This window comes from Peromyscus californicus, unplaced genomic scaffold (genome assembly GCF_007827085.1).
Source record: "Peromyscus californicus insignis strain IS unplaced genomic scaffold, ASM782708v3 Scaffold_11__1_contigs__length_118956290, whole genome shotgun sequence".
Lineage (NCBI taxonomy): Eukaryota > Metazoa > Chordata > Mammalia > Rodentia > Cricetidae > Peromyscus > Peromyscus californicus.
In genome coordinates this window covers 56,589,869-56,614,918 of record NW_026294402.1, presented here as the reverse complement: position 1 = coordinate 56,614,918, position 25,050 = coordinate 56,589,869, and the positions used below count along the sequence as shown (strand labels likewise).

Sequence of the window (25,050 nt, the reverse complement as noted above, 5' to 3'; positions counted from 1 at the left end):
GGACTTTTTTTTCTCACCAGGAAGCCCCTCCCCCTGCTTCTTAGCATCCATCCCTTAGGATGCTGGTGCTCTCTTCCTCCCGCCTAGACCCACTCTAGCTGTGAAAGCCAGTCACTGTATCTGCTTTTGCAAGAGTTTGTCCCGCAGGAGGTTACACTCATCTGTGGTTGTTGTTGTTTGTGTTTTGGCTCTTGTGGGGGGCCCTTCACCCAACTCCCAAACAAATCACACACGGAGGCTTAGTCTTAATTATGAATGCCTGGCCTTAGCTTGGCTTAGTTTCTAGCCAGCTTTTCTTAACTTACATTATGCCGTCTACCTCTTGCCTCTTAGCTTTCTTATTCTCTTACTTCTGTAAATCTTACTCTTACTCCATGGCTTGCTGTGTAGCTGGGTGGCTGGGTGGCTGGCCCCTGATGTCCCCCTCCTTCTCTCTTGTTCCTCTATCTTTCCTCCCAGATTTCTCCTTCTATATATTCTCTCTGCCTGCCAACCCCACCTATCCTTTCTCCTGACTCACTATTGGCTGTTCAGGTCTTTATTAGACCATCAGGTGTTTTGCACAGGCACAGTAACACAGCTTCACAGAGTTAAACAAATGCAGCATAAACAAAAGTAACACACCTTAAAATACTATTCTAGTACACTCATTCTTCTTCCTCTTCTCTTCCTTCATAATTGTACACCTGCATACCCCTCTCTCTGTCTCTGTCTCTCTTACACACACACACATACACACACACACACACACACACACACACACACACTCTGCTCAATGCTCCACTGTCCAGTTTTCTCCAATCATTAAAACTGGTTGCCATGGCCCCAACCCCTTCATGTCTCCCCTCCTACATCCCTGTTCTCATTCCTTTCTGGTTCCTTCCTCTCCTCTACCCCATAACTAGGCACACTGAATTGTCAGTAACTCAGGACTAACCATGGGGCCTTTTGTCTAACATGCCCAGGAGCAACCTCCCATGCCCTAACATCTCTGAACAAGGGACTCCTAAACCTTACCTTTAAACACTGGGTGAGCCTGAAGCCAGGACTGAGTCTTCTCCCCACCCTGGCCCACCCTTGGCTGACCCCTGCTCTTCCTCTCAGGTCCCTGGCTAGGGGTGCTACCTCCTGCTTTGCTCAAGTCAGAACTAATGAGCTTGGGCTCCTCCTCCCCACCTCTGCTTCCCATTCTATCTAATCAGTGATCAAGCTCAGGCTGTTCCATGGACCCTTAATCAGCCTGACTCAGACCTGGAGCTTCTTAGAGGCCCTGCCCTGCAGCTCCACCATGTTCCTGCCTCATCTCCTGCCAGGTCTCCTCCCACTAGAAGGCTTTCAGAGTTCTTATTACCTGGGATAAGGTCCAACCCAGTGGCTTCCTGAGGACTGGCTCTCCCTCCCTCCTTCCCTCCCCCACTTTTTTGAAAGAGGGCCTTGAACTTGCTATGTAGCTGAGAATGACCTAGACCTCTGACCCTCCTCTTCTCATCTTCTAAGAGCTGTGTAAACAGGTGTGTGCCACTATAGTGATTTGTAACTCCAGTGATTTATGCAGTGCTGGGAATGGGACTCAGGGTTGTGTGCGTGCCAGGCAAGCCCTCTACCAACTGAGCTACATCCTCAGCTGCTCCCTGGAGATTCTAATAAAAGCAAGCATTTTGGTAAGTCCTTCTAGGCCATCTATGTGCTGAGCCCCTGAAACACATCTTTCTTAAAATATTTATTTTTATTTCTATTTGTCTGTGTGCCACATGTGTGGTTTCCCGTGGAGGCAGCAGGAACATCAGGTCTTTTGGAACTGGAGTTACAATTGGCTGTGTGTAACTGAAAGTTTTCCTGTGCCTGCCCAGCTCCTACGACCTTGCGGTCCTGCAGCCGCTCAGACCCAAGTAAACACACAGAGCCTTATATTAATTGAAACTGCTCGGCCATTAGCTCAGGCTTACTACTGACTAGCTCTTACACTTAAACTCAGCCCATTTCTGTTAATCTATATGTTGCCATGTTTTTCGTGGCTTTACCTGTGTGCCATTACATGCTGCTCCCTAGACGGTGGGCTGGCATCTCTTGACTTGACCTTCCTCTTCCCAGAATTTTCCTTGTCTGTTTATCCTGCCTATACTTCCTGCCTGGCTACTGGCCAATCAGCATTTTATTAAACCATTGTACAAAAGCATTATCCCACAACAGTTGTGAGCTGCCCAGTGTGGATGCTGGAAACTGAACTAGCTCTCTCAGGCCCCTCTGATACATATTTTGACACAACACTCAGGTTCAGATCCTGACCTTGTACCACCAGTCCTAAATTCAGTCTAAGATGAATTTATTAACTTCTTTAAGCCTTGTTCTCTTGAGCAGACGTAGGAGGGTTATGAACAAATTCAAATGCTTTTGAGTCCATGTCCATTTCACAGGGCAGCCATTACTATGATTGACAGTGGTCAGCTTTACCTGCTCCCTGGCCTATCTCAAACACCTATCCTCCACCAGACCCCTACCCCTACCCCCTGTCTCAGGTCAGCTTTGCTTCCTGCTGTATTTCAGGCAGGTATGAGGCCCCTTTATGCTTGCATTGCATACAACACTTGGTGCACACCTTGACTCCAGTCAGCATTGGTGGAACATCTTGGTCCAGACATCTCCCTGAGCATTGGGTCTGGAGAAGGGTACCCTGGTTTCCTGGAGCTGAGTTCCTGGGTAAACTCCCATGGGAACTCTGCACTGTTCCAGGACGGTGATGCTCAGCCCTTTCTGTTGGCCCTTGTGTTTGTTTACATGTGTGTGAAGGTGAGGGGACCTCGGGTGGTCCTTAGGTGCCCAGCACTTTTTGAGACAATCTCTCTCACTGGCCTGAGAGTTACCAATTAGGCTAGGATGCCTGGCTAATGAGTCCCAGGGATCCATCTGTTTCTGCCTCCCCAGCACTGGAATTGCAGGTGACTTCCACAGGCTGTGGTCCCCTCAGGTGACTTCCACCAGGCCGTGGTCCCTTGCCCCTGTGATCCACCTGTTGAATGGGAGAAAAGGCAGGTTGAGTCTGGCCTGTTTTTGCCTCTAGCTATGAATCCAAGGTGCTTGATGACTTGAAACATTGGTTTTCAACCTGTGGGTCGAGACCCCTTTGAGGGTTGAGCACCTCTTCCATGGGGGTCACTTAGGACCATTGGAAAACACAGATATTTACATTATGATTCATAAGAGCAGCAAAATTACAGTTCTGAAGTAGCAACAAAAATGATTTTATGGTTGGGGGGTCACCACAAATAAGAATTAAATGGTTGCAGCATTAGGAGGGCTGGAACCACTGTATTCGAATAACATGAACTGGGGCCAGATCCAGCCTCTCCCAAAGGTAAGGGTGCAGGTCCCAGCCACTTCGAGGTGGGCAGTAGTATCTCTTGTTCCTCCAGCTGAAAGCTTTCATGGCTTGTCTCTCTAGAAGGCCTTGATGTAGCTGCCTCTCTCATACTCTAAAACCCAGAGCCAAACCCCACACTCACTGGTCACCCCCAGCCCACTGATAGGACATCCCTGTCCTTAGGGATGCCCTCTCTTCCTGTGATGCTGAGCTTCTCAGGAAGCACCCTGTCCATAGGCAGATGAGTTTGGTAGCGTCATTAGTGACAGCCTGTGGTTAGAAGCAGGGATTCATCTCCAGGCTGCCTGGGTTTGAAGCTTATTTCTATTTTCTTGATGTGTGACTCCAAGTGAGCTACTAGATCTCCTTGTGCCTCTATATGCTCATTTATAAAATAAATGTAAGCTTCATATGGGTCAGGATTGTAAAGACAGTATGCGCTCACACCCACACACACACAATGTGTCTAAGAAGGACACTGAGTGGGCGGAGAGGTAAGGGGAGGACATTCTGAGAAGGCACAGAGGCAGGCTAGCTCAGGAGTCTGTGCAGAAGATGAAGGCTAAGGTAGTCTTTCCTGGGAGTCTTCATGGTGCTGTGGCCTGGCCTGGGTCTCAAGGCTGGTGTTTCTTTCGCAGGCTCAGCCATTGCCTACTCTGCATACACGTTCCCTGACGCACTGGTCTGCAGTACCTTCCATGAATGCTATGTAGCCCTGGCTGTGCTGAATACCATTCTCAGCACTGGCCTCTCCTGCTATTCCAGGTACCGGGCAGTCTGGTCTCAGGTGGGAAGTCGGGGAGGACCTACCGTGCATCCCCATGGGAGGTGCCCAATGGAGAAGGCTCGAGGAGCCTTGTTGTCCCATGTTTTGGTGACTTTACTCATTGTTAGGACAGAATACTGACAAAAGTGACCGAAAGGAAGAGGGGTTTTCTCTGGCTCACAGTTGGAGGGTACGTCCATCAAGGCAGGAAGTCATGGCAGCTGGGGCTTGAGGCAGCTGGGTTTTTTTTTTTTTTTTTAAAGATTTATTTATTTATTATATATACAGAGAAGGGTGCCAGATCTCATTACAGATGGTTGTGAGCCACCATGTGGTTGCTGGGAATTGAACTCAGGACCTCTGGAAGAGCAGTCGGTGCTCTTAACCTCTGAGCCATCTCTCCAGCCCGGGTTTTTGTTTTTTAAATGTGGGAGGATAGGTTCCTGTACAACATCAGAAAGGTTCGCCCCAGCTTGCCCTCCATTGGCCAGGATGTTTGAGAAGGGTAGGAGGCAGACATGGTTTGCTCCCCCTGGGGGTGAAAGTGCCTCGTGGTGTGTCCTACACTGGATTTTGTGTGGCTTCATCCCCTGGGAAAATGCTGGGGATGGGGAATGGGGAGGGTCTCCCTTATCTTTGTGGAAATCATAGAATTCCCTGAAAGCTAGGTGGGGCTTGAATCCACCTGTAGAGCCAGGAAATAAAGCCCCTTGTCCTGGGCTGCTATGTCTTTCTAATTCCAGGAGGAATTAAAGGGTGTGGTATATAGCCTCTGCACCGGTGTGGAAATCTGGGGATCCCACTGATGGTGGAGAGGGGTTAGGTCTCCATCGTGAATGAAGCAATATGCATGCATGGTAAGAGCTATGCTCACATCACAGAGATGCAGTGTGCCTGGGTGATCTTTCCTCTGGCTGCCTGGGCTGCTGGGTAGGCCTGGACTCTCCTGAATCGGGTCTTTGGGTCAGTTATTGCCCTGTGTGGTTGGGTCTTAAGCGCCTTGTGGCTCTGGCATTCTGAACTGGGGTCAGCAGGAACAAACGCTGTGGGTAGGTGGGGTTGAGGCAGCTCATGGGTGTGAAAGACACAATCCCACAAAACTGATTTCCCAGGGGCTCACGGTGCAGCATATGAGGGAGATCTGCTCCCTCTTATTCCCCTAGGTACTCTTGAGCAGGGAGAAATGGGGAATTTGTAGATAGAAGTATAAGGAGAGACAGTTAGAAAACACAGGATAGCCTCGGGAGGGCCTGGGTCAAACCCCACCAGCCCCTTCTGTCTCTACTAAAGGGCTTTTTAAAGGAATGCCAAGGGGTGGAGCAAAGACCTCCCCCCAGCACAGCCAAGTGTAGACCATCCCAGACACCTGGTGACCATGCACATGGTCCAGCCATCCCCTAATGCAGCCCTGCTCAGATCTCACTAGGAAACCTTTGTGGGCTCCCACGAGCGTATTAGGACATTTGCAGCCTTTTAAATTACGTTTTTAAATGTTCCTGACTGGCCACCTGTTAGCCACCAGGGTCCATTGCTTTCTTCTGCCCAGAGTCGTCCTTGACTGTGCAGGCTCATTGGTGGGTGTTGTGGATTCAGCAAGCCTGGTGTATTTGGATGGTGTTTGTCACTGGCCCAGGGATGTCTTGTGCCCCGTGTTTTGGGCCTTCTCTCCTTGACTATGACACAGTTTGTTTCTGATGGTCCAGAAAGCACATCTGGGGCAATTGTCCCCACCCACCTGACTAGCGTTCCTCAAAGGCTGCTTGGGCTCTGGGGACCCATATGAAAAGTCCGCCACACCTGGAAGAGTGAGGTCTTGCCTAAAGAGGGTGCCAGGTGCAGGAAAGGCAGGACACACACACACACACATACACACACGAGTCTGAGAGGGAACTGCCATTGCTCTGTGGAGCAGAACAGAGAGCAAGGGAAGCAGGTCATGTGGCTGGCATACACTTGGATACACAGGGCCCCGAGAGGCTGTCTTAGAACTGAGAGGGAGCACGAGACAGACCTGAAGCTGGAGATAAGGAAGGGCCTTTGGGCAGCGCAGTCAGCCTGGGCAAGGATGGTAGTGTGGGAGAGTGGAGGGCCCACGCTGCACTGCAGGGTGGGAGGGAGGAGGGCTAGAGAGGGCCCGAGGGCAAGCTGGGAAATCTAGCACCCTCTCAGAGGTCCACCCTTTGCTCTTCGGGGACAGTGATCTCCTGGGCTCTTCTTTCTGGGCTCAGCTTCCTCTCCACAGGACCTTTGAGATATATGTCACCAGTGGCCGTGTGGGGGTCCTCTCATGCTGCCACACTTGAGAGGGGAGCTAAGCCCTTTGCTTTGTGGAAGATGATCAGGGCCCCAACATGCTCCCTTCTTGACCCTGCCCTCAGCCCGCAGCCAGCAAGCTCGCCTTGCTCTCTTTGCCTCGGGCCAGCCGTCACTGTGGCTCTTCCTTTCAGCATGCCCGTCTGGCCAGTGAGTTTGGTTTGGTTTAGTGTGTTTTGATAGAGGGTTCCACTGTCTAGCCCTGGCTGCTCGGGCACCCATTATGTAGCCTAAGACTAACCCCTCACCTTAGCACTCCCACCCCCACCCCACCTCTGCCCACCCCAGCGGGGGTGCAGACATCCACACCTCTCCCAACTTTTATGAATTTTGTTTTTGTTTTGCAAAGTCACTGAGGTCAGTATGGTGACGGTCACAAAGTAAATCTGGACCAGAGGAGCAATACCTCAGTATGTAGAGTGGCAAAAGCCAGCCTCAAAGGGGCTGGGGTCAGAGCAGGGGCGGTGGCTCAACAGACCAAGTTCTGGAGGCTATGACACCTCAGCCAGGTGGCTGAGTGCAGCCAGGGCTAGGGTCAGGCATGTGAAAACGGTCCCCTTCCTGGGAGTCTCCAGACTAGGATAAAACCCCCACACAATAGAAGACAGCACAGGCACGCATGCACGCACATGCACATAGATGTATGCTTTGCAATTGAATAACTTCCAATTAACTGCTCGCATCAAGCATTAGTTTTGGCATTATTGTTGCCAAGATTTATTGACTCACCCTGGTCTTATGGGAGGCTTCTCCCCGGATCCAGTGTTTCCTGCAACTGCTTCCCAGGCAGAGCTCTCAACTCCAGGGTGTGTAAGCCAGCTGTGCTTTGGAAACTGTTGCTGGGTGCTTTGGAGGCATCTCTAGCCATGGCTGCTGCTGCTAGGAATCTCTGGCTGTGGCGACATCCTGTGGTTGGATGTGGAATTGCATCGTGGGAGTGATCCTGTCTTCTGTGGTTAAGGGCTTTTTTTTTTTTTTTTTCTTTTTTCTTTCCCCCCTCCTCTGTTGCTTTGTCTCTTCTATTCTGCTTCTTCTCCTTCTTCTTCTTTTTGTCCCCTGTAGACTCAGCTTTGCTGCTGGAGAGGCTGGTCCATTTGCCCCCTGGGGAAGCACTTTTTCAGACCTGGTGACACGTGGTCTCAAGTCGCAGGAAACCCGTGCTTTGGGGGACAACCCTCACCAGGTCAGAGCCAGGTTTTCTTCGTGTGTAAGTGGCCACAAGGAGCACTCTTTAGGAGTGAGCCTGTCCCAGACGCGGCAGAGGCATAAGGGGCCTATTGCAGGTGGATAGCTTCTGCTGGGGTTGTGGGAATGTGTTTGCTTCCTTTGGCCCCTGGGGGAAGAAGGACAGAGGCTGGGGCTATCAGGGGCAGGCAGGGGCAATGTGACACTTGGGGACAGACACCTTGGGCTAAAGCCTAGCTGTGTCTGTTCTCAGCTCCTTCTTGGACCGTCCACCCAGAACCTGTCCTCCCTTGGTCTTACCCTCTGCTCCAGAATAGCTGGTGTTGAGCAGGAGTGGTTGTTTGCTTTCTGATCTACGGTTAGCACCTGGGCTATGCATGACTGGGGGCCTCATTTCTTCAAGTCTTTACAACACTGTGAGGGAGGGACAGGTCACACACAGCTTTAGAGGCGACCTGCCCTAAGCAGCGTGGTCCTGGCATGTCCAGCCTGCGCTGGAATCTGGTGTGCTCCCATGAGACCACAGCCCTGCTGCCTCCTCCCCAGCGTTGTGGCATAATCAAGATGGTAACTGAGTTTTGGGTTGTTTTTTTTTTTTGACACTACATAGCCCAGGCTGACGTCAAATTCACTAGATAAAATATATTAAAAATGACTTTGAACTTCTGATCTTCCTGACCTCCAATTCACTTATAGAATAGATTAAATTTATTTAAAATATGCTTAAAATGAAAATATATTAAAAATGCCTTTGAGCTTCTGATCTTCCTGACTTGGTCTCCAAGTGCTGGGATCACAGGAATGTATCACCATGTCTGTTTCGTGAGTGCCGAGGATGGAACCCAGGGCTTCCTGCATGGTGGCCGGATAGGCATTCCACCAGTTCCAGAGCTGCCATTTTGTGGGGATACCTTGCTCAACCCTAACTTCCTGATATCCAGTCTGGGTATCCAGAGAGGGGTAACCCAGGTCTAAAGCTGTTACCCCTCTCGAGGTCCCCCGAGGCCCAGTGGTGGCCTGTCCAGGAGGACCTGCCTCTTGCTTCTAAATAGTCAGCGCAATGGGTTCCTGTTGGATTCTGTCTTTGCTTTGGAGAGCAGTGGGAAAGCTCATGGAGGGGAGAAAGACAGACGCTCTGCACATTCACTTTCCCCAGGCCAGTGTTCCTGTGCATGATATATTCTAGAAACTTCTCTGGGTAATCCAGCACCCCCTTGAACCCAGGTCTTTGTAGGGCATTGCCTGGGTGGTTCCAGTTATTTCGGTGCATCTCTGCTTCTGTAGAATGTGCGACCTGGAGTCTGTGCTTGAGAAGCCCCCTTCCTGTCTTGGTGATGTCAGCCTTCTAAAACCTCTTTTCTTTATTTAATTAATTTTATATGCATTTATTGTGCCAATGGTGCTGGGTTCCCTGGAACTGGAGTTACAGACAGTTGTAAGCTGCCATGTGGGTGCTGGGAATTGAACCCAGGTCCTCTGGAAGAGCAGCCAGTGTTCTTAACTGCTGAGCCATCTCTCCTAAAACCTCTGCTGTCAGTCTCCTCTGACCTTTGCAGGGTTTTGTCTGAGCCCCCCCCCCCCCGCCCCGCCCCGCTTGGTTTGCACCCATTGCATTTCAAGCTCTCTGAGCAGGTTTCTCCTTCTTAGCTGAGGTTTTGTCCTGTCCGCCAGTGTAGGAGGAAGGAGAGAGGCCTGTGGAGAGGCTGTGGTCCATAGGAGGCCATGTAAAAATGCTTGTCCTCTGGTGATGACCCAGATGCTCATGTGTGCGTTCCTGAAAAGCCTCCGTTTCCTCCCTGACTTCAGGTTTCTCGAACTCCAGAAGCCCCGGCTCTGCAAGCTGCTCCGGGTCCTCGCCTTCGCCTACCCCTACACTTGGGACTCACTCCCCATCTTCTACAGGGTAAGGACGTGGGCTACATCTCCTCCCTTCTTGTCAGCAAGGCCAGCGGCTTCATTGTTTCCTGAGCTCTGAGGGAGTCATAACACTGCAGTGGGCTCTGGGGGACCCACAGGAGTTGAGACTCGGGTGCTGCAGGTAAGAGACAGTGTGAACACAGAGGTACCTGGAGACAAGCTGACTAGGGCCTTAGGAGCAACCACAGAGACCTGGGCAAGTGTCTTAGTTAGGGTTTCTATTGCTGTGAAGAGACACCCTGACCACGGCAACTCTTATAAAGGAAAACCTTTAACTGGGGCTGGCTTACAGTTCAGAGGTTTGGTCCACTATTGTCATGGCAGGACCTGCAGGCAGACATGGTGCTGGAGAAGGAGCTGAGAGTTCTACATCTTGATCCGCAGGCAACAGAAAGTGAATTGTGAGCCACACTGGGTGTAGCTTGAGCATAGGAGACCCCAAAGTCCACCTCCACAGTGACACAAATCCTCCAACAAGGCCACATCTACTCCAACAAGGCCACACCTCCTAATAGTGCCATTCCCTGTGACCAAGCATTCAAACACATGAGTTTATGGGGGCCATTTCTATCTAAACCACCACCACAAGGCAAGCAGCCTGGGGTTTGGTGATCATGATTGTATATGATCAGTAATACAGTGTATTGGTGAGGGAAAAGGACAGATGGGAATGAGGCAAAGAGCACAATGGAGGGGAGCTGAGGCCAGGACAACGGGAAAAGACTCTCACTCACAAGACACGTGAGCCGAGTTCAAATTCTAGTCCCCATGGTTCCTCGCTGTGTGATTTCGGCAGTACACATAACCTTCCTGAACCTAGGCTTCCTCATCTGTGCCTGAGGCTAGCGTCTGCTTCTATAGGAGATATTGAGGATTCTTGGATATAATGGATCTTATAGGTTCAGCATTACCTTGTGAGTAGGCTTCTCCCAGAGGCAGTGTGAGACCCAGATGGCAAGGGGTGAGGGTAGTGTAGCTGGAGTTTTCCTGTGTCCTACCGGTCCTGCAGCCACTCGAACCCAATTAAACACACAGAGGCTTATATTACTTACAAACTGTATGGTCTATGGAAGGCCTCTTGCTAGCTAGCTCTTATATCTTAAATTAACCCATTTCTATAAATCTATACTTTGCCACATGGCTTGTGGCTTACCAATACCTTTACATCTTGTTTCTCCTGGTGGTGGCTCTGCTTTGCCTCTCTTTTCTCTTCATGTCTATCTGTTTGGATTTCCTGCCTGCCTCTAAGCTGCCTTGCCATAGGCCAAACGGCTTTATTTATCAACCGATCAGAGCAACATATATTCACAGCATACAGAAAGACATTCTCCTATCAGGGTAGTGAAGTTTTACTTGCTACCTGAGACACTGGGTGTTTTCTCTGTAATTCCCTGAGTGTGTCTACAGGAGACTTGGGGATGGGAGCGTGACTCAGAGCTCCCACTGCAGACACACACAGGGAACTTCAGCTGATACCTGTCACCAGTTACATGCAGATTTCATGCTGTGTGATGCTGTCTAGAGGCTGTGTGGGACAGTAGGGCAGAGGGGTAGGAGGTGGTTGCATTAATACCAGAATTGCCCTGCCTAGATTCTAACCCTCACTTCACTGATTATTGGTGCTTTGCAAGTCAATCTCAGGCTCACTTTCCTTGTGTGCAGAATTCAGCATTAGGGTCTGCCTTAAGGACCCAGGGGCCAAAGGAAACACATTCCCACAATGCCAGAAGAAGCTGTCGAACTGCAGCAGGCCCCATCTGAGGCATAGAGATAGCTGGCCTGGTGCCTCTAGTAAGGGGAATCTATTGTTATTTATAAAATACAAAAACTCTGCTTAACCTTGAAGCAATATAATGGCCATACATTGCAGGGTGGTTGATGCTGGGCTTAAGGTCTTCTGTGTGCTAGGCAAAGGCTCTACCATAGAGCTACATCCCAGCCACTTATTGATTTTGAGACAGAATCTCACTAGGTTGCTCAAGCTGGCCTTCAACTAGTTCCATTGACTAGATGGGCCTTGACTTCCAGTATTTCTACCTTAGGGAGTGAGTTCAAGCTTGAGTTACCAAGCTAGGCTAAATGGTGATCCTTTTCAATGATGAAGGCTTCTAAGCATTTTTGTTTTTAAAGAGGTTTTTTTTTCCTATCACATTTATTTCTTTTGTGTACACATGCCTGCCTCTCCTCATATGCAAGCCACAGCAAGCATAAGGAAGTCAGAGGACAACTTGTGGAAGTCAGTTCTCTGCTTCCACTCTGTGGGCCCAGGGGTTTGAACTTAGGTCATCAGGCTTGGTAGCAAGGGACCTTACCCACTGAGCCATCTTGTCAGCTTGCCTCTAAGCCCTGAAGCCTTCATTATGAGCCTCAGTTCTGTAGCTCTGCCTCTGGAGTCGGGCAGATAGGACCATTCCTCCATGCTAGAATTTTATCTTCAGAAAAAGCAGCAATATCTAGTAGGGGTTTTCTTCTCTCTCTGCTCATCTCTTTTCTTTCTTGTTTTTGTTTGCTTGGTTGGTTGGTTGGTTTTTCCAGACATGGTTTCTCTGTGTAGCCCTGGCTGTCCTGGAACTTGATCTATAAACTAGGCTGGCCTTGAACTCAGAGATTTGCCTGCCTCTGCTTCCCAAGTGCTGGGATTAAAGGCATGCACCACCACTGCCCGACACTCATCTCTTTGAGGTTCTCTTCTCTTCCTTTTCCTTTCCCCTCGTCCCCACACATCCCTCCTTCAGGCCACAACCCTGAGGAGGTGAGGCCTAGGCCTATGGGGCTTGTGTTGGTGTGCTGAGAGGTGTGGGTCTGAGAAAGAAGATCCAAGGTCTGACTTCTCAAGGGCTTTTGCTTTTTGTTTTTATTAAACACCCGCAGCTCTTCCTGTTCCCAGGGGAGAGTTCAAGAAATGAAGCCATCTTGTACCACCAGAAACACATGATCATGACCCTCCTGGCCTCTTTCTTGTACTCTGCTCACCTGCCAGAGCGACTGGCTCCTGGACGCTTTGACTACATCGGTGAGTGTGGTGGGGCAGGGATGGGGTGACCCTGAAGCAGGGGGTGACTCTCTCGGCTTGGGTGGGAACATCCTTGACAATGTGTGTGTAGCCACAAGGTAGGGGACCTGGGAAGGAGTGACCCTAGAGGGAGCCATCCGTGTATAGGCCATGGTGAGTGACAGGTACAGCAGTGACCTTACATCTTGATTGAAGCCGTCATTTGTGCTCCAGTGCACTGCCAGTGACAGGGAGGACTGGGGCAGGTAGGTTCAGGACCCTGAGCCATTCCAACGAGCCACCATCCTGTTGGCACCTAGTCTGACTTCCTAGTACAACGTGAACATGGGGGCGGGGGCAGCCAGAGAGGAAGAGGGAAGACGGGTTCTCAGGTGACTGAGGGTCCCAGACAGCAGGCAACCATACAGAGGAGAACATCTATCTTGAACATGGTGAGTGGAGGGCCTGGGGTCACGTGGAGCCGTGGGTCCCAGGTGTACCCCTGACCGAGGCTGCAGCTTCCGGGCCCAAACTCAGACCTCCTGACCCAAGAATTCCAAAGCTGGGGCAAGGCCAGCCCTCACAGGGGCCATGGGACACTCGAGGGAGCCGAGCTAAGTATGTGTGTGATCTCGAGAGGTGTCAGAGCACGGAGCTTCTGGCTGAAATGATCCCTCTCCGTTCCCCCAGAGCAGGATGGGTGGGGTCACCTCTCTCAGCTGTCACCCCTGGCTCTGACTCTGGCGGGAAAGAAGCACCCGTGTCCGTTACTTTTCTGCTGTGACCAATCCTCAAGGGTTTATTTGGGTTTCTGCCTTGAGGGTGTGACCCACCATGAAAGGGAAGGCGTGGCAGAGCCTGAGGCAGCAGGTCATATCGTGTCCACAGTCAGGAAGCAGAGAGAGATGAACGCTGGTCCTCAGCTTGCACTCTTTGCATGGGGTCCAGACCCCAGCCCATGGGATGGCAGGTCTTCCCACCTCAGTTAACCCAATGCAGCAACTCCCTCACAGGCATACACAGAGGTCTGTCTCCTGGTGGTTCTAGAGACTGTGAAGTTGACAATATTAGCCATCACAGCACCTTTGGGTGGCTTCTGTAGACAGTGACAAGCCCCTCAGGCGAGGGGCCAGCTCTTCTACACTGGTGTCCTAGGGCGGCTCTTCCATGTCCATAGTGAGGGGTGGGGCCAACTTTCCTGTGAGGGGCAGGACCAGCTCTCCCAGGGCCAGGAAGGGTGGTGCCTTCTCAGCATTGCCCTTGGATTTCAACAGGCACAGTTCCTATGGTCCCTTGTGGTGTCTTGGGCCATGGAGATCAGCACAGACCCCAGCTGCAGCAGGACCACGGACCCACACATGGCCCTCGGCAGCAGCTCAAGCTCAGACATCACCATGGCCCCAGGGGCAGCCCAGGCCACCCAGATCAGTATGGCCCCTGGCGGCAGCATGGTCCTAGGGTACCAACATCGTCTCAGGTGGCTAACCAGACCCCCAGGTATCCACACAGCCCCCAGTGGTAACATGGACATCAATTCAAACCCTGGCTGCTGTAGGGCCACGGATCCAGACATGGACCTTGGCAGCAGCATGGACCCAGGCAATACCATGGCCCCGGGTAGCAGCTCAGGTCACACAGGTTGGCATGGCCCTGGCAGTGGTACAGCCCTTGAACACCAACATAGCTTCAGGTGGCAGCCCAGACTCAGATCCCAGGCATCTGTGTGGCCTTTGGGGGCAACACAGGACATGGGCCCTGGCTACGGTAGGGCCACGGACCCAGCAGACACAGCCCTCAGTAGCAGCCTGGGCCTCGATATCACCATGGCCTCAAGTGGCAGTACAGGCCACTCAGATAAGTATGACACAGCTGGAGCATGGCTCTTGGACACCACCGTGGCCTCGGGTGGTGGGCCAAACCCTGGGCATCCGTTTGTTCTTCAGTGGTAACTGAAGCATGGAACATCAACACAGACCCTGGCTGCAGTAGGGTCATGAATCCAGACATGGCCCTCAGCTGCAGCTCGGGCCCAGTGTCCACACCAAGACACTGGGTGGCAGCAGCGCAGGCCACTCAGATCAGCATGGTTCCTATGGTGGCACAGTCCTCAGACACCGACATGTGGCAGCCCAGACCCCAGGGCGCCAGTGTGGCCTTTGGTAACATGGGCCACGGATGTCAACACAGACTGGCATTGTCAACTCCCCTGCGGGGGTAGGACCATGGCCCTTGGCAGCAGCACAGGCCCGGATGTCACCATGGTCCTGGGTGGTAAGCAAGCCACCTACACTAGCTTGTTTCTCACCACCTAGGCTTCTTCAGTTCTGCCTCTTTCCACAGCACGAGAACTGGTCCACTTCTCTTTCTCTCCCATTTCTCCACCATATATTTGCTCATCATTATGGCATCTATCTGCCTTGCACCGTAGGCCTGTGGATGTCTTCGGCCAGTCTGGGTCCATGAGGATCCAACTGGGCCTGTGGCTGTCTTTCACCCGCCTCTCTAAGCATTTCTTACAAGTGAACTTATAAAGCACTCAGGAGGTGGAGGCAGGAGGATCAGAAGTTCAAAGTCATCCTCAGATACATAGTGAGTTCAAGTCAAATCTGGGTGACATGAGACCCTGTCTCAAAAGACAGTCATCTCTGAAATAAGTTAACAAACAAATAAAACTATATATGTGATCTCTTGTGATCTGGCTCCTTGGATTTAGCCATCCCATTTTTAGCATACATGTCATAGCCTGCGTCCATAGACCTTTTGAATGGTGACTTCCCAGCACTTAATTCATTCTGTGTGCATGCATGTGTGTGTATATATGGGTGTGCACAAGCCATGGCATGCAGCGGTCACGGGACAACTGGTGGGAATGTATGCTCTCCTGAGGGTCCCAGGAGTGGCACTCGGGTTACCAGGCTTGGTAGCAGGAGCCTTCACCCGCTGAGCCATTTCTCTGGTTCTGATTGGTAATCTTGATGAGCTTTTGTGTTTTTTCACAGGTCACAGTCACCAGCTGTTTCACGTGTGTGTGATCCTGGCCACACACTTGCAGATGGAAGCCATCCTTCTGGACAAGACGCTGAGGAAGGAGTGGCTCTTGGCAACCTCCAGACCCTTCTCTCTGCCTCAGATAGCAGCAGCCTTGCTTCTTTGCATCATCTTCTGCCTCAGTAACATTATTTATTTCTCAGTTGCTCTGTATCGGACCCCTGAGCCTGAGTCACATGAAAAGGAAACGTGATTTCAGAACATGCCAGGCTTCAGGGTTAAGTCATTGGGGTGGTGTCGACTTAAAGTGGCCAAAAGGATTTGTAGTGACTGAGGTCTTGACATTTTTAAATGGGTTTGTATCAAAAAAACTATTTAACCTGGGGAGAATTCTCTACTCATGCACTGATTCTGTAAGTGTTCTGGAAAAGGGAGAACGTGGGTTTAAGTCCTGCAGAAGGCAAATTATTGAAATATTAAGTTTTAAATTTATTTGAAATGGGGTGTTTAGGGAATGGGGATGTAGCACAGTTGGTAAATACTTGCCTACAATATACAAAGCCCTGTGGTTTTTGTTTGTTTTTGGCTGTCTGTTTATTTGTTTGTTTGTTTGAGACAGGGTCTCATTATGTGGCTCAGGCTCTCCTGGAATTTACTATGTAGACCAGGCTGGCTTCAGACTCAGAGATATGCCTGCCTGTGACTTCTCAGTGTTGAGATTAAAGGCGTGTACCACTATACAAAGTCCCTGGTTTTGGTCCTCAGCAAGGCATGAACCTTGCCTGATGGTGCATGCCTAGAATTCCAGCACCAAAGGAGTAGAATCAGATGAGCAAAAGTTCAAACCCATCGTTGGATACTTAGTGAGTTTGAGGCCATCCTTGGACCCATGAGATTCTGTCTCTAAAAAATAGAGTTCTCAAGTCTATTTAAACAGTCGGATTAAGCATTTTGCCCTGCCCTTTTAATTTTATATTAATGTTTAAAATGAAACTGCTGCATTTGATAAAGTTTGTATAGCTAAGCTCCTTTCTCAGATGAGAGAGGTGGTTCAATGAGTTAAGAAGCTTGCTGCCAAGCCTGACAACAGGAGTTCGATCCCCAGGACCTGCTGCAAATTATTCTCCAGTACAGAAAAATTGTGTTGACCTCTGGAGCCAAGTGTGTCATCCCAACAGGTAGGGCTCCCTGTCACCTTCCCAAGCAATGAAGGAGCTGTCTTTGAAGATGTCACATGCCTGACATTGTTTTAGTCTGCTCAGTATGCTGCTGGACTTAGTATTTGTGCAGAGTGTTGAAGACCTCACCAATGAGAGTCAAATGTTCTGTCTTCAAGCTTTCCTGTTAAACAGAAACACCAGGTAAGCTCGTGACATGTACTTCCCAGGGTAAACCTAGGGGTTCTGCTTTCTGAGGTTAAATGCAGGTTTTTGTAGAGGAAATGTGGATAGAAACACATCTACAGAAGGACTCTAACACAGGAGGGCTGGGAGCAAAAGCTAAAGACATTTGTGGTCCTTCCTTTGCAGTTTGATCAAAGTTCCAGCAACCTGGGGAGATACCATGATCATGAAGGTGGTTTTCCCAGGGCGAGGCTTATCCATTTCTCTCCGGATGTGCTGACCCCTGTGATTTCCCCAAATGTGGGAAACTTCACTGCATAATTTGTGGTAGTGGGGGACTGCGTTTGTGCTCTCCTATAAGGGAAAAAAAAGTTCCAGCAACCTGCCATCTATGCGTAAATCCCTGTTTTCTTTCCAGAGTTTTCTACTATCAATAATATTTTTTAAAGTAATTAAAATAAAAATGAAGTCTTGTGGGTCAAACCCTAGACTAAAAAGTAAGTAAAGCCAGGAGCCTTGAAGGATAGGCTCTCAGGAATGCATACTGATTTAAAGCTGCCTGTTTCCTGTGTGTGGATAAAATGAGGTCAGCCATCTTCCTGACTGCTGGGTCAGCCTCATGCTCAGGATCCATGCCTTCCCTACCGTGGAGGATGACAGTAACCCTTCTGGAACAATAAGCTGAAAGAAATCCCTTCATAAAAAATAAACAGTAACAAGAAATCTCTCTCTCATACACACGCACGCACGCACGCACGCATGCATGCACGTGCACACACAGACACATACCCAACAAAACTCTGCTAAGAGCCATGACCTTGTGCAACGATCTTTGCTGCCTCAAACAGAAAATACTTGTGCAGAGACATCTAACCAAGTGCCTGTCTGCCTTGGACCAATGCTACCCTTGTTATTGATGCTTAGAACCAAATATTACTGTATTCATAAGCAATATAGCATCCTCTTCATTTTGCCTTAAAAATACTCTCTTATAGGGCTGGAGATGGCTCCGTGGGTAAAGTGCTTGCTATGCAAGCATCAAGGCGAATTCAGATCCCCCAACATACACCATGGAAACCTAGGTGTGGTTGCCTGTACCTCTAACTCCAGCACGGGGGCAGAGACAGGCAGGTCCTGGGAACTCACTGGCCAGGTAGTCTATCTAAACATAGAGGTTTAGTAGGAGGTCCTATCTCAGCAAGGTGGAAGCAGTGGAGGTAGACACTCTGACGTCAGCCTCTGGTCCCACATGCATCAGCATGGATGAGAGTGTCTAGGCACACTCGCTCTTGCCTAGACTCCTAATGTGCATGTAGCTTACCACAGCATGGGTGCAGCCATTGCAGCGCTGTTCTGGATTAATTTGTTGTCTTTGGAGAAGCTCTGTCATTGAGGCTCATGATACCAAACATGGCCATTCCTTGTTTGTTGCACCAGTCATTAAAGTTCGGCCTTTTATAGTGTTTTCAGGGAGTCCAGAAATGCTGATACAAACCAGATTTTAACAATCAGAGGCCCATCAGCCCCTGATTGGCACTTGGTAATGACTTTGCGGGGGCCATCCATCACAGTGCTCGGTCCTCTTTGCTGACTCTGGAATACCCTCTGTCCTGTAACACTCCCTCCAGGATTTAAACAGCTCAACCATGTCAATGGCTTTGCCAGCAGCTCATAGTGTCACCCTTTAACGACAAGGGTCAACATATTGGATGTGAGTGGTCAAGAAATATAGTGTCATCATTTTATTATCTGTTTACTTCTCCTCGGGAAGGGAGACTGATACAGTTATATAGGCTGGTAAATTTTGTTACATTAGTTGCAAACTGCACAATAAATTTCATTCTTTAACAGCAATCTGACATTGTTAGTGGCATTCCCCAACTATTTCACATTCTCACAGCCCCAGTTTTATAGTGGAAAGAAGAGGTGTAAAATTGGGCTGGGCATGTGGCTCAGCTGGTTGTTGTTGCCTGGCATGCATTAGGCTCTGGCTTTGATACCCAGCACTGCATATACTGGGCATGCTGTTACATGCCTGTGATCCCAGCATTTGGGGTATGGGGACAGGAGGATCAGGTCATACTCAGCTACATAGTCTGAGGCCAGTCTGAGATTCATTAGGCAACTGACAAGAATAACACTGATTCAGTGTTTCTCAACCTTTGAGGCCGCTGTTGTGAACCTAGCACAGGATGGACAGATAAATCCAGACAAAGGTAAGTCCTGTGAAGGACACAGACCTAGGGAGCTGAGGAGAAAGGTAGCCCAGTGAATTGCACAGCCACTCAGAAAAGCGACAACTCAGGAGAGGCTTCAGGGGCCAAAGGAGCCAGGCTGGCTGGCGAGTGGTGGACAGACATTTCAGGCCTTGGGGCCAGCGAGGGCTATCGTACTGGAAGGAGAGGAGTTGGGCCATTCCTTCCAGAAACGTTGAACTGCACTCCAGAAGACAATGATGAATTCTGAAAATGTTCTGAATTTTCTCCCGAGAGATTGCCCAAGGGCTTCCTGTGCGCCTTTCTAAGTGTGTGGAATGCTTGGGGCTCTGTACTAAAGCACCTCTGGTAAGACAGCTATCAGCTGCCATCATATATACGCACAGCTTTCTAGAACTGGCTTTACTTTGGCCTCCCCGGAAGAGTGAACTAAAAGGAGCTCAGAGATACCATAGCTCACCCTGGCTAAGGGTTGCCCAACTGTGAGAAACAAACACATTCAGGCCTAAGCGTGCAGACATCTGAGATGCAAGGAGGGAGCGGGGCTGGATACTGGATTATTCAGAAAAATCCTCAGGCGATTCTCCCCCTTATGTTGCTGGGAACGGAACCCAAGACCCAGAACAAAAGTTAACCTCCCCATAAGACCTATTGAGAGAAAGAAAAACATGTATATCCAAAGTCCTTTATGCAGGCTTGCGAGATGGCTCACCTATTAAGAGCACTTGCTGCTCTTGGAGAGGACCCAGGTTTGGGTCCCAGCACCTACAGACAAGCTCACATTCACCTGTAACTCCAGTTCCAGGGGACACAGTGTCCTCTTCTGGAATCTACAGGCATGGCATGTACATGGTGCACATACACACACACACACACACACACACACACACACACACACACACACACACACACAAATATTTAAGGGCATACTGTCTTTGCAAAGGCCCTGAGTTTGGTTCTCAGCACCCACATTAGGTAGCTCACCACCACCTGGAACTCTAGCTCCAGGGGACCTGATGTCCTTTTATGGCCTTTTTAGATCCTTTTATGGCCTTTTTAGGTAGACACCTTTACAGACGAACACACACACACACACACACACACACACACACACACACACACACACACACACTTAAAAATAAAACAAATTTTGAAACAAACTTTTATACAGGCTATACTGTTTTCCTTCCTAATTGCTACTACCGTATTTTTTATTTTTTATTTATATTTATATTTATATCTCACTAGTCTTGGCTGGCCTGGAACTTGCTATGTGCTGGGATTAAAGGCATGATTCATCAGGCTTGGCCCATGTGACTTTTTAAGATGAAGAAATTTAATTGGGACATTTATAATCTCTAGCACTCGTGTGTCAAGGGGCAGGCAGATCACCAGTTAGGGGCCAGTCTGGGCTACATAATAACGCCTTTCTCTCAAAAACAGCAGAGCTGGTGATGTAGCCCATGATAACAGCACAGCCTCTGCTTTTCTTCTCACTGCCAGGGGTGGAGGTGGGGATTAAGAAGCACTATTATCGAAAAAAACCAAAAAAAAAAAAAAAAAAAAGAAGCACTATTAAAGTCTACTGTTCTTTTTTTTTTTTTTTTAAATTTATTTTTACTTATTAAGTATACAGTGTTCTGTCTGCATGTGTCCTTGCAGGCCAGAAGAGGGCACCAGATCTCATTACAGGTGGTTGTGAGCTACCATGTGGTTGCTGGGAATTGAACTCGGGTCCTCTGGAAGAGCAGTCAGTGCTCTTAACCACTGAGACATCTCTCCAGCTCCAAGTCTACTGTTCTTTTTAAAAAAAAAAAAAAAAAAAAAAAGCATTTATTTAATGTGTGTGTGCAAACTTGCTTCTCTCCCTCTCCCATGGGGTTCTGGGGATCAAACTCAGGTCATCGGGCTTGGGGTCAAGAATCTTTACTACCTCAGCCATTCGCTAACCTCAATCCTACTTCAACAACAACAACAACAACAACAACATTTCCGTTCGGAAGCATGTTGTAAAATACTAAACACATTTCCAGCTCCTTTCGCCGTCCACCATCTTTTGTTTGGAACCTCTTCTGCGGCAGTGGGAGATCTGCTCCCATTAGCCACATGGCCACGATGTACTTTCTGACTGGCTCAGTCCTTGAGTTGTTTCAAAATTACTGAGCCCTGCCAGGGTGAGAAAGGGGTGTCCCCACAACTTTACTGTGTTTCAGTTTCCTTCTGTCTGGAGCCTGGGGAAATAGGCTAAGCCGTCTAAAATACTGGGATAGTTACTTTCACTTTCTGTGTGTGATGTTCATTTGAAATGTGGCTTACAAGACGATTTATTTCATTTATTATATAGACCCCTCCACCTGATCAATTCCTTGTTTCTGGAGTATGTAAAAGATAAACATCTGACCTATCATTGAACAGCTGCCTGGGAACCTGAGCCAGTGTTTCCAGGACAACTGATGAACAGCCAGTCAGGGTGACTGAGGTGTGTCGAATGGGTCCGAGGTGCAGAACAGCCCTGTCTCCATTTTATCTCTTCTTCTCAAATACCCTGAGCTTCAGCAGTTGCTCGCTCTTTGGTGTTTATAGGCTTCCCACAGCTAGGTTTGCTTATCTGGGTGTCTTAGCTACTTGTAGATCAATCATCACACTGTGTTTTTGGAACAAAATATAGTTTTAAGCATCTGTAGTACCAGTTCCCTTTCAATGACTTGCATAAGACCCTCCTTGTCCAGAAATTAAAGCTATAATTGCCACAAGACCCACAGTCCTACCCAAGAGAGAGAAAAGTGTGTGTGTGTGTGTGTGTGTGTGTGTGTATGTGTGCGCGTATACACGTAAACACATGCATATATAGACTTTTATGCAAGTTACAGCTGTTTCATTCATAACTGCCAGAATGAGGGACAAGTTAAACCCCCATCAGCTAATGAATGGATGAGCTTTCAAGCATTCATACAATGCAGTGCTGTTTGGCAATGAAAAGGTATAAACTGCTGAGACATGCATTGCAGAGATAAATTTCAAACCCTTATGCTGAGTGAAAGAGGAGACCGGAAAAGCCAAACATCAGGGAAGGGAATCAGACCAACAGTTGCCAAGGGAAGGGAATGGGGGTAGGTGCTGATGACTAAGGAATACCCTGGGATACTTTGGTGAGAGAGAAATTTTACCTCAAATTTGACTTTTTTTTGGGGGGGTGGCGGTGTTTCGAGACAGGGTTTCTCTGTAGCTTTGGAGCCTGAACTGGACTAGCTCTGTAGCCCAGGCTGGCCTCGAACTCACAGAGATCCTCCTGCCTCTGCCTCCCGAGTGCCAGCAGCCTGACTTGTTTTTTTGTTGTTGTTTCTTTTTAGACAGAGTCTCTTTGAACAGGCTTTAGAGCTGAGGATGAACATGAACTTCTTTGATCCCTGCCTCCACCTCCTCAGTGCTCAGATAATAGGCATGAACAACCAGACCCAGGTTATGTGGTGCTGGGGGTCGAACCCAAAGCTTTGTGTGTGGTAGGCAAGCAGTCTACTGCGCTCCATTGCCAGCCCCTCAAACCCAAGAAGACAAAAGGTTTATGTTTTAGACAGCTGGAGTGATGGTACCTAGCACCCACATGTGGCTAACAACTGTTTCTAATTCTAGTTCTAGGGGATCTGATGCACTCTTCTGGCCTCTTCAGGTATTGCACACACATAGTGTACAGACATACATGTAGGCAAACATTCATAAAATAAAATAAATACATCTTTAAGAGCTTTATCTTTCTTTTTTTTTTTTTTTTTTTTTTTTTTTTTTTTTTTTTTTTTTTTTTTTTTTTTTTGGTTTTTCGAGACAGGGTTTCTCTGTGTAGCTTTGCGCCTCTTCTGGAACTCACTTGGTAGCCCAGGCTGGCCTCGAACTCACAGAGATCCGCCTGGCTCTGCCTCCCGAGTGCTGGGATTAAAGGCGTGCGCCACCACCGCCCGGCAAGAGCTTTATCTTTCTGTTTTAACTATGTATAAACATATGCGTCTGTCTAGGAGAACATGCATGTGAATACAGGTGCCCTTGGAGAACAGGAAGGGTGTTGGATATCCTGAAGCTGTTATTTACAAGTGGTTGTAAGTAGTCTAAAGTAGGTCCTAAGAACAGAACTTGGGTCATCTGAAATAGTAGCAATCACCCTTAACCGCTGAGCCATCTCTTTAGCCCCAAATTTGACTTTTTTTAAAAAAAAAAGTCTCCCAATTAAGGCCCACTCCACAAGTGGAACCCATGTCTGACACTGCTTGGGTGGCTGAGAACCTGAGGCTGGATAGGACATGGGCCTAAGGGAAAACCAAATACTATTATTTTGCTAAAGGAACTTAGCAATAACTCCTCAGTGCCTCATTCAGCCATCAAAGGAGCTTCCTCCTGCAGTAGATGGGAGCAAACACAGAGACCCACAATGGACAGTGTGAAGAGTGAGAGACTTTAGAACATTTGGTCTTAAATAGGATGTCTTCATCAACCCCTCCCCGTAGGGCTCAGGCAGATATACAGAAGTGGAGGCAGAAAGCTTGGAAGAGCCAGAGGGGATGATGACTACAGAAACAGTGTCTTCCAGGCACAACAGGACTGCTACACAGGAACTCACAGAGACTGGCAGCACGCACAGGGTCTGCAGGGGTACAAGCCAGCTGGGCACCAGTGCCGAGAGGGAAGTAGACACAGGCTCTCATCCCTAACCCAGAAACTATCTGCACTTGATATCCGCTTGCAAAGGAAAAATCAGTTTTCTCCAGTGGAGTCTCCCTGGGCATATTAACCACACTTAAGGGCAGGCCCCACAGACAGCACACAAACAACAACAACAAACCTCAGTGGTATTTTTGTAGACTTTTTGTCGCATTTTGCTTTGTTTGGGCTTTTTTTTTTCTTGTCTTATTGGTCTTTTGTGTGTATATGATGGTTTCCGGTTTTGTGTTTTTGTGGATTTGTGTGAGTTTCTTGTGGTTTTCTTTTTTTTTTCTTTTCTATCCATCTTTCTTTTTTTTCTTTTTCTTTTGAGACAGGGTTTCACTGTGTAGCCCTGGCTGTCCTGGAACTCACTCTATAGACCAGGCTGGCCTTGAACTCACAGAGATCCGCCTGCCTCCCGAGTGCTAGGATTAAAGGCGAGAGCTACCACTACCTGTTTTGTTTTCCAAAGAAGGAAAGAAAGATGGGTGGGTACAGAGGTCAGGAGGGTCTGGGAAGAGTTGTGGGAAGGGAAAAGTATAATCAGAATATATTGTATAAAATATTTTTTTAATAAATAAAAAAGAAAGAAAGCTGCTTCCCAGATATACTTGGTCTTCTTTTCCATACTTCCATGGTCTACATCTCTAACTCTAGAGGGAAATGCAGATCTTTCAGGGCTATCGTGATGGATATTTTTAAGGAAATGAATGAGTTAGAGAGCTTTAATATGGATGGGAGCAAGGAAGAGAAAACCCAGCCAGAAAGGAAAGCTGCAGATGGAGCAAAGGGAGAAAGCCCCTCTAATGTTCTTCAACGACACCCTCCATCCATTCAGCCTTTCAAACCTCAGGGCCATGCCCACAGGGCTAAGCGTGCAACAATGCCATCTAGTGAGGCTGAGGGGGATATGCTGGGAGAGGACTCAAAGTAAACCCGGGCTGTCCGTTGGGAGGTGGAGGCTGAAATCAACGGTGCACCTGACAGGCTGCAGGGGCTCAAGGATCCAGAGCAGGGTAGCAGCGGGCAGATCTGCTGACAGGAGGCATTCTCAGAGGAAAGGAAGAAAGAGAGACAATAGAGAGACTTGAGTGTGGGGACAGATAGGTCCCAAGCATGTGTGTTGGAGTAGGGACAGGTGATAGGTGACACAGTGGAAAGGGTGGCCTCAGGGCCCCATCGAGGGTCTCAAGCAATGGGTGATGACGTCACTCTAGAGTGTCACCTGGACCTGTGATTTAGAGGTGAGAGGGCTCTCATATGGAACTCTATTGAAAGGTGGT

The 25,050-nt window shown here is 48.8% G+C and overlaps 1 protein-coding gene, 1 long non-coding RNA gene and 1 other non-coding gene across 3 annotated transcripts in view; 2 read left to right on the top strand and 1 right to left on the bottom strand.

Moving 5' to 3' along the window:
• Paqr5 (progestin and adipoQ receptor family member 5) overlaps positions 1–20,182 on the top strand; it is a 77,274-nt gene extending 57,092 nt beyond the window's left edge. Inside the window, exons 5-8 of the mRNA XM_052763178.1 lie at positions 3,997–4,123; positions 9,429–9,525; positions 12,411–12,552; positions 15,531–20,182. Of these exons, the coding sequence (XP_052619138.1) occupies positions 3,997–4,123; positions 9,429–9,525; positions 12,411–12,552; positions 15,531–15,772 (608 nt within the window). The 3' untranslated portion in view covers positions 15,773–20,182. The remainder of the gene's footprint in view (positions 1–3,996; positions 4,124–9,428; positions 9,526–12,410; positions 12,553–15,530) is intronic.
• Positions 2,307–8,296, bottom strand: LOC128125604 (uncharacterized). The gene is made up of 2 exons (XR_008223203.1): positions 7,167–8,296; positions 2,307–3,007 (listed from the first exon to the last, which is right to left on the bottom strand). It is a non-coding gene; the product is annotated as an uncharacterized LOC128125604 (long non-coding RNA).
• On the top strand, positions 17,062–17,221 carry LOC128105951 (U1 spliceosomal RNA). Its single transcript, XR_008216547.1, has one exon. It is a non-coding gene; the product is annotated as a U1 spliceosomal RNA (small nuclear RNA).
• Positions 20,183–25,050: the final 4,868 nt, after the last annotated feature.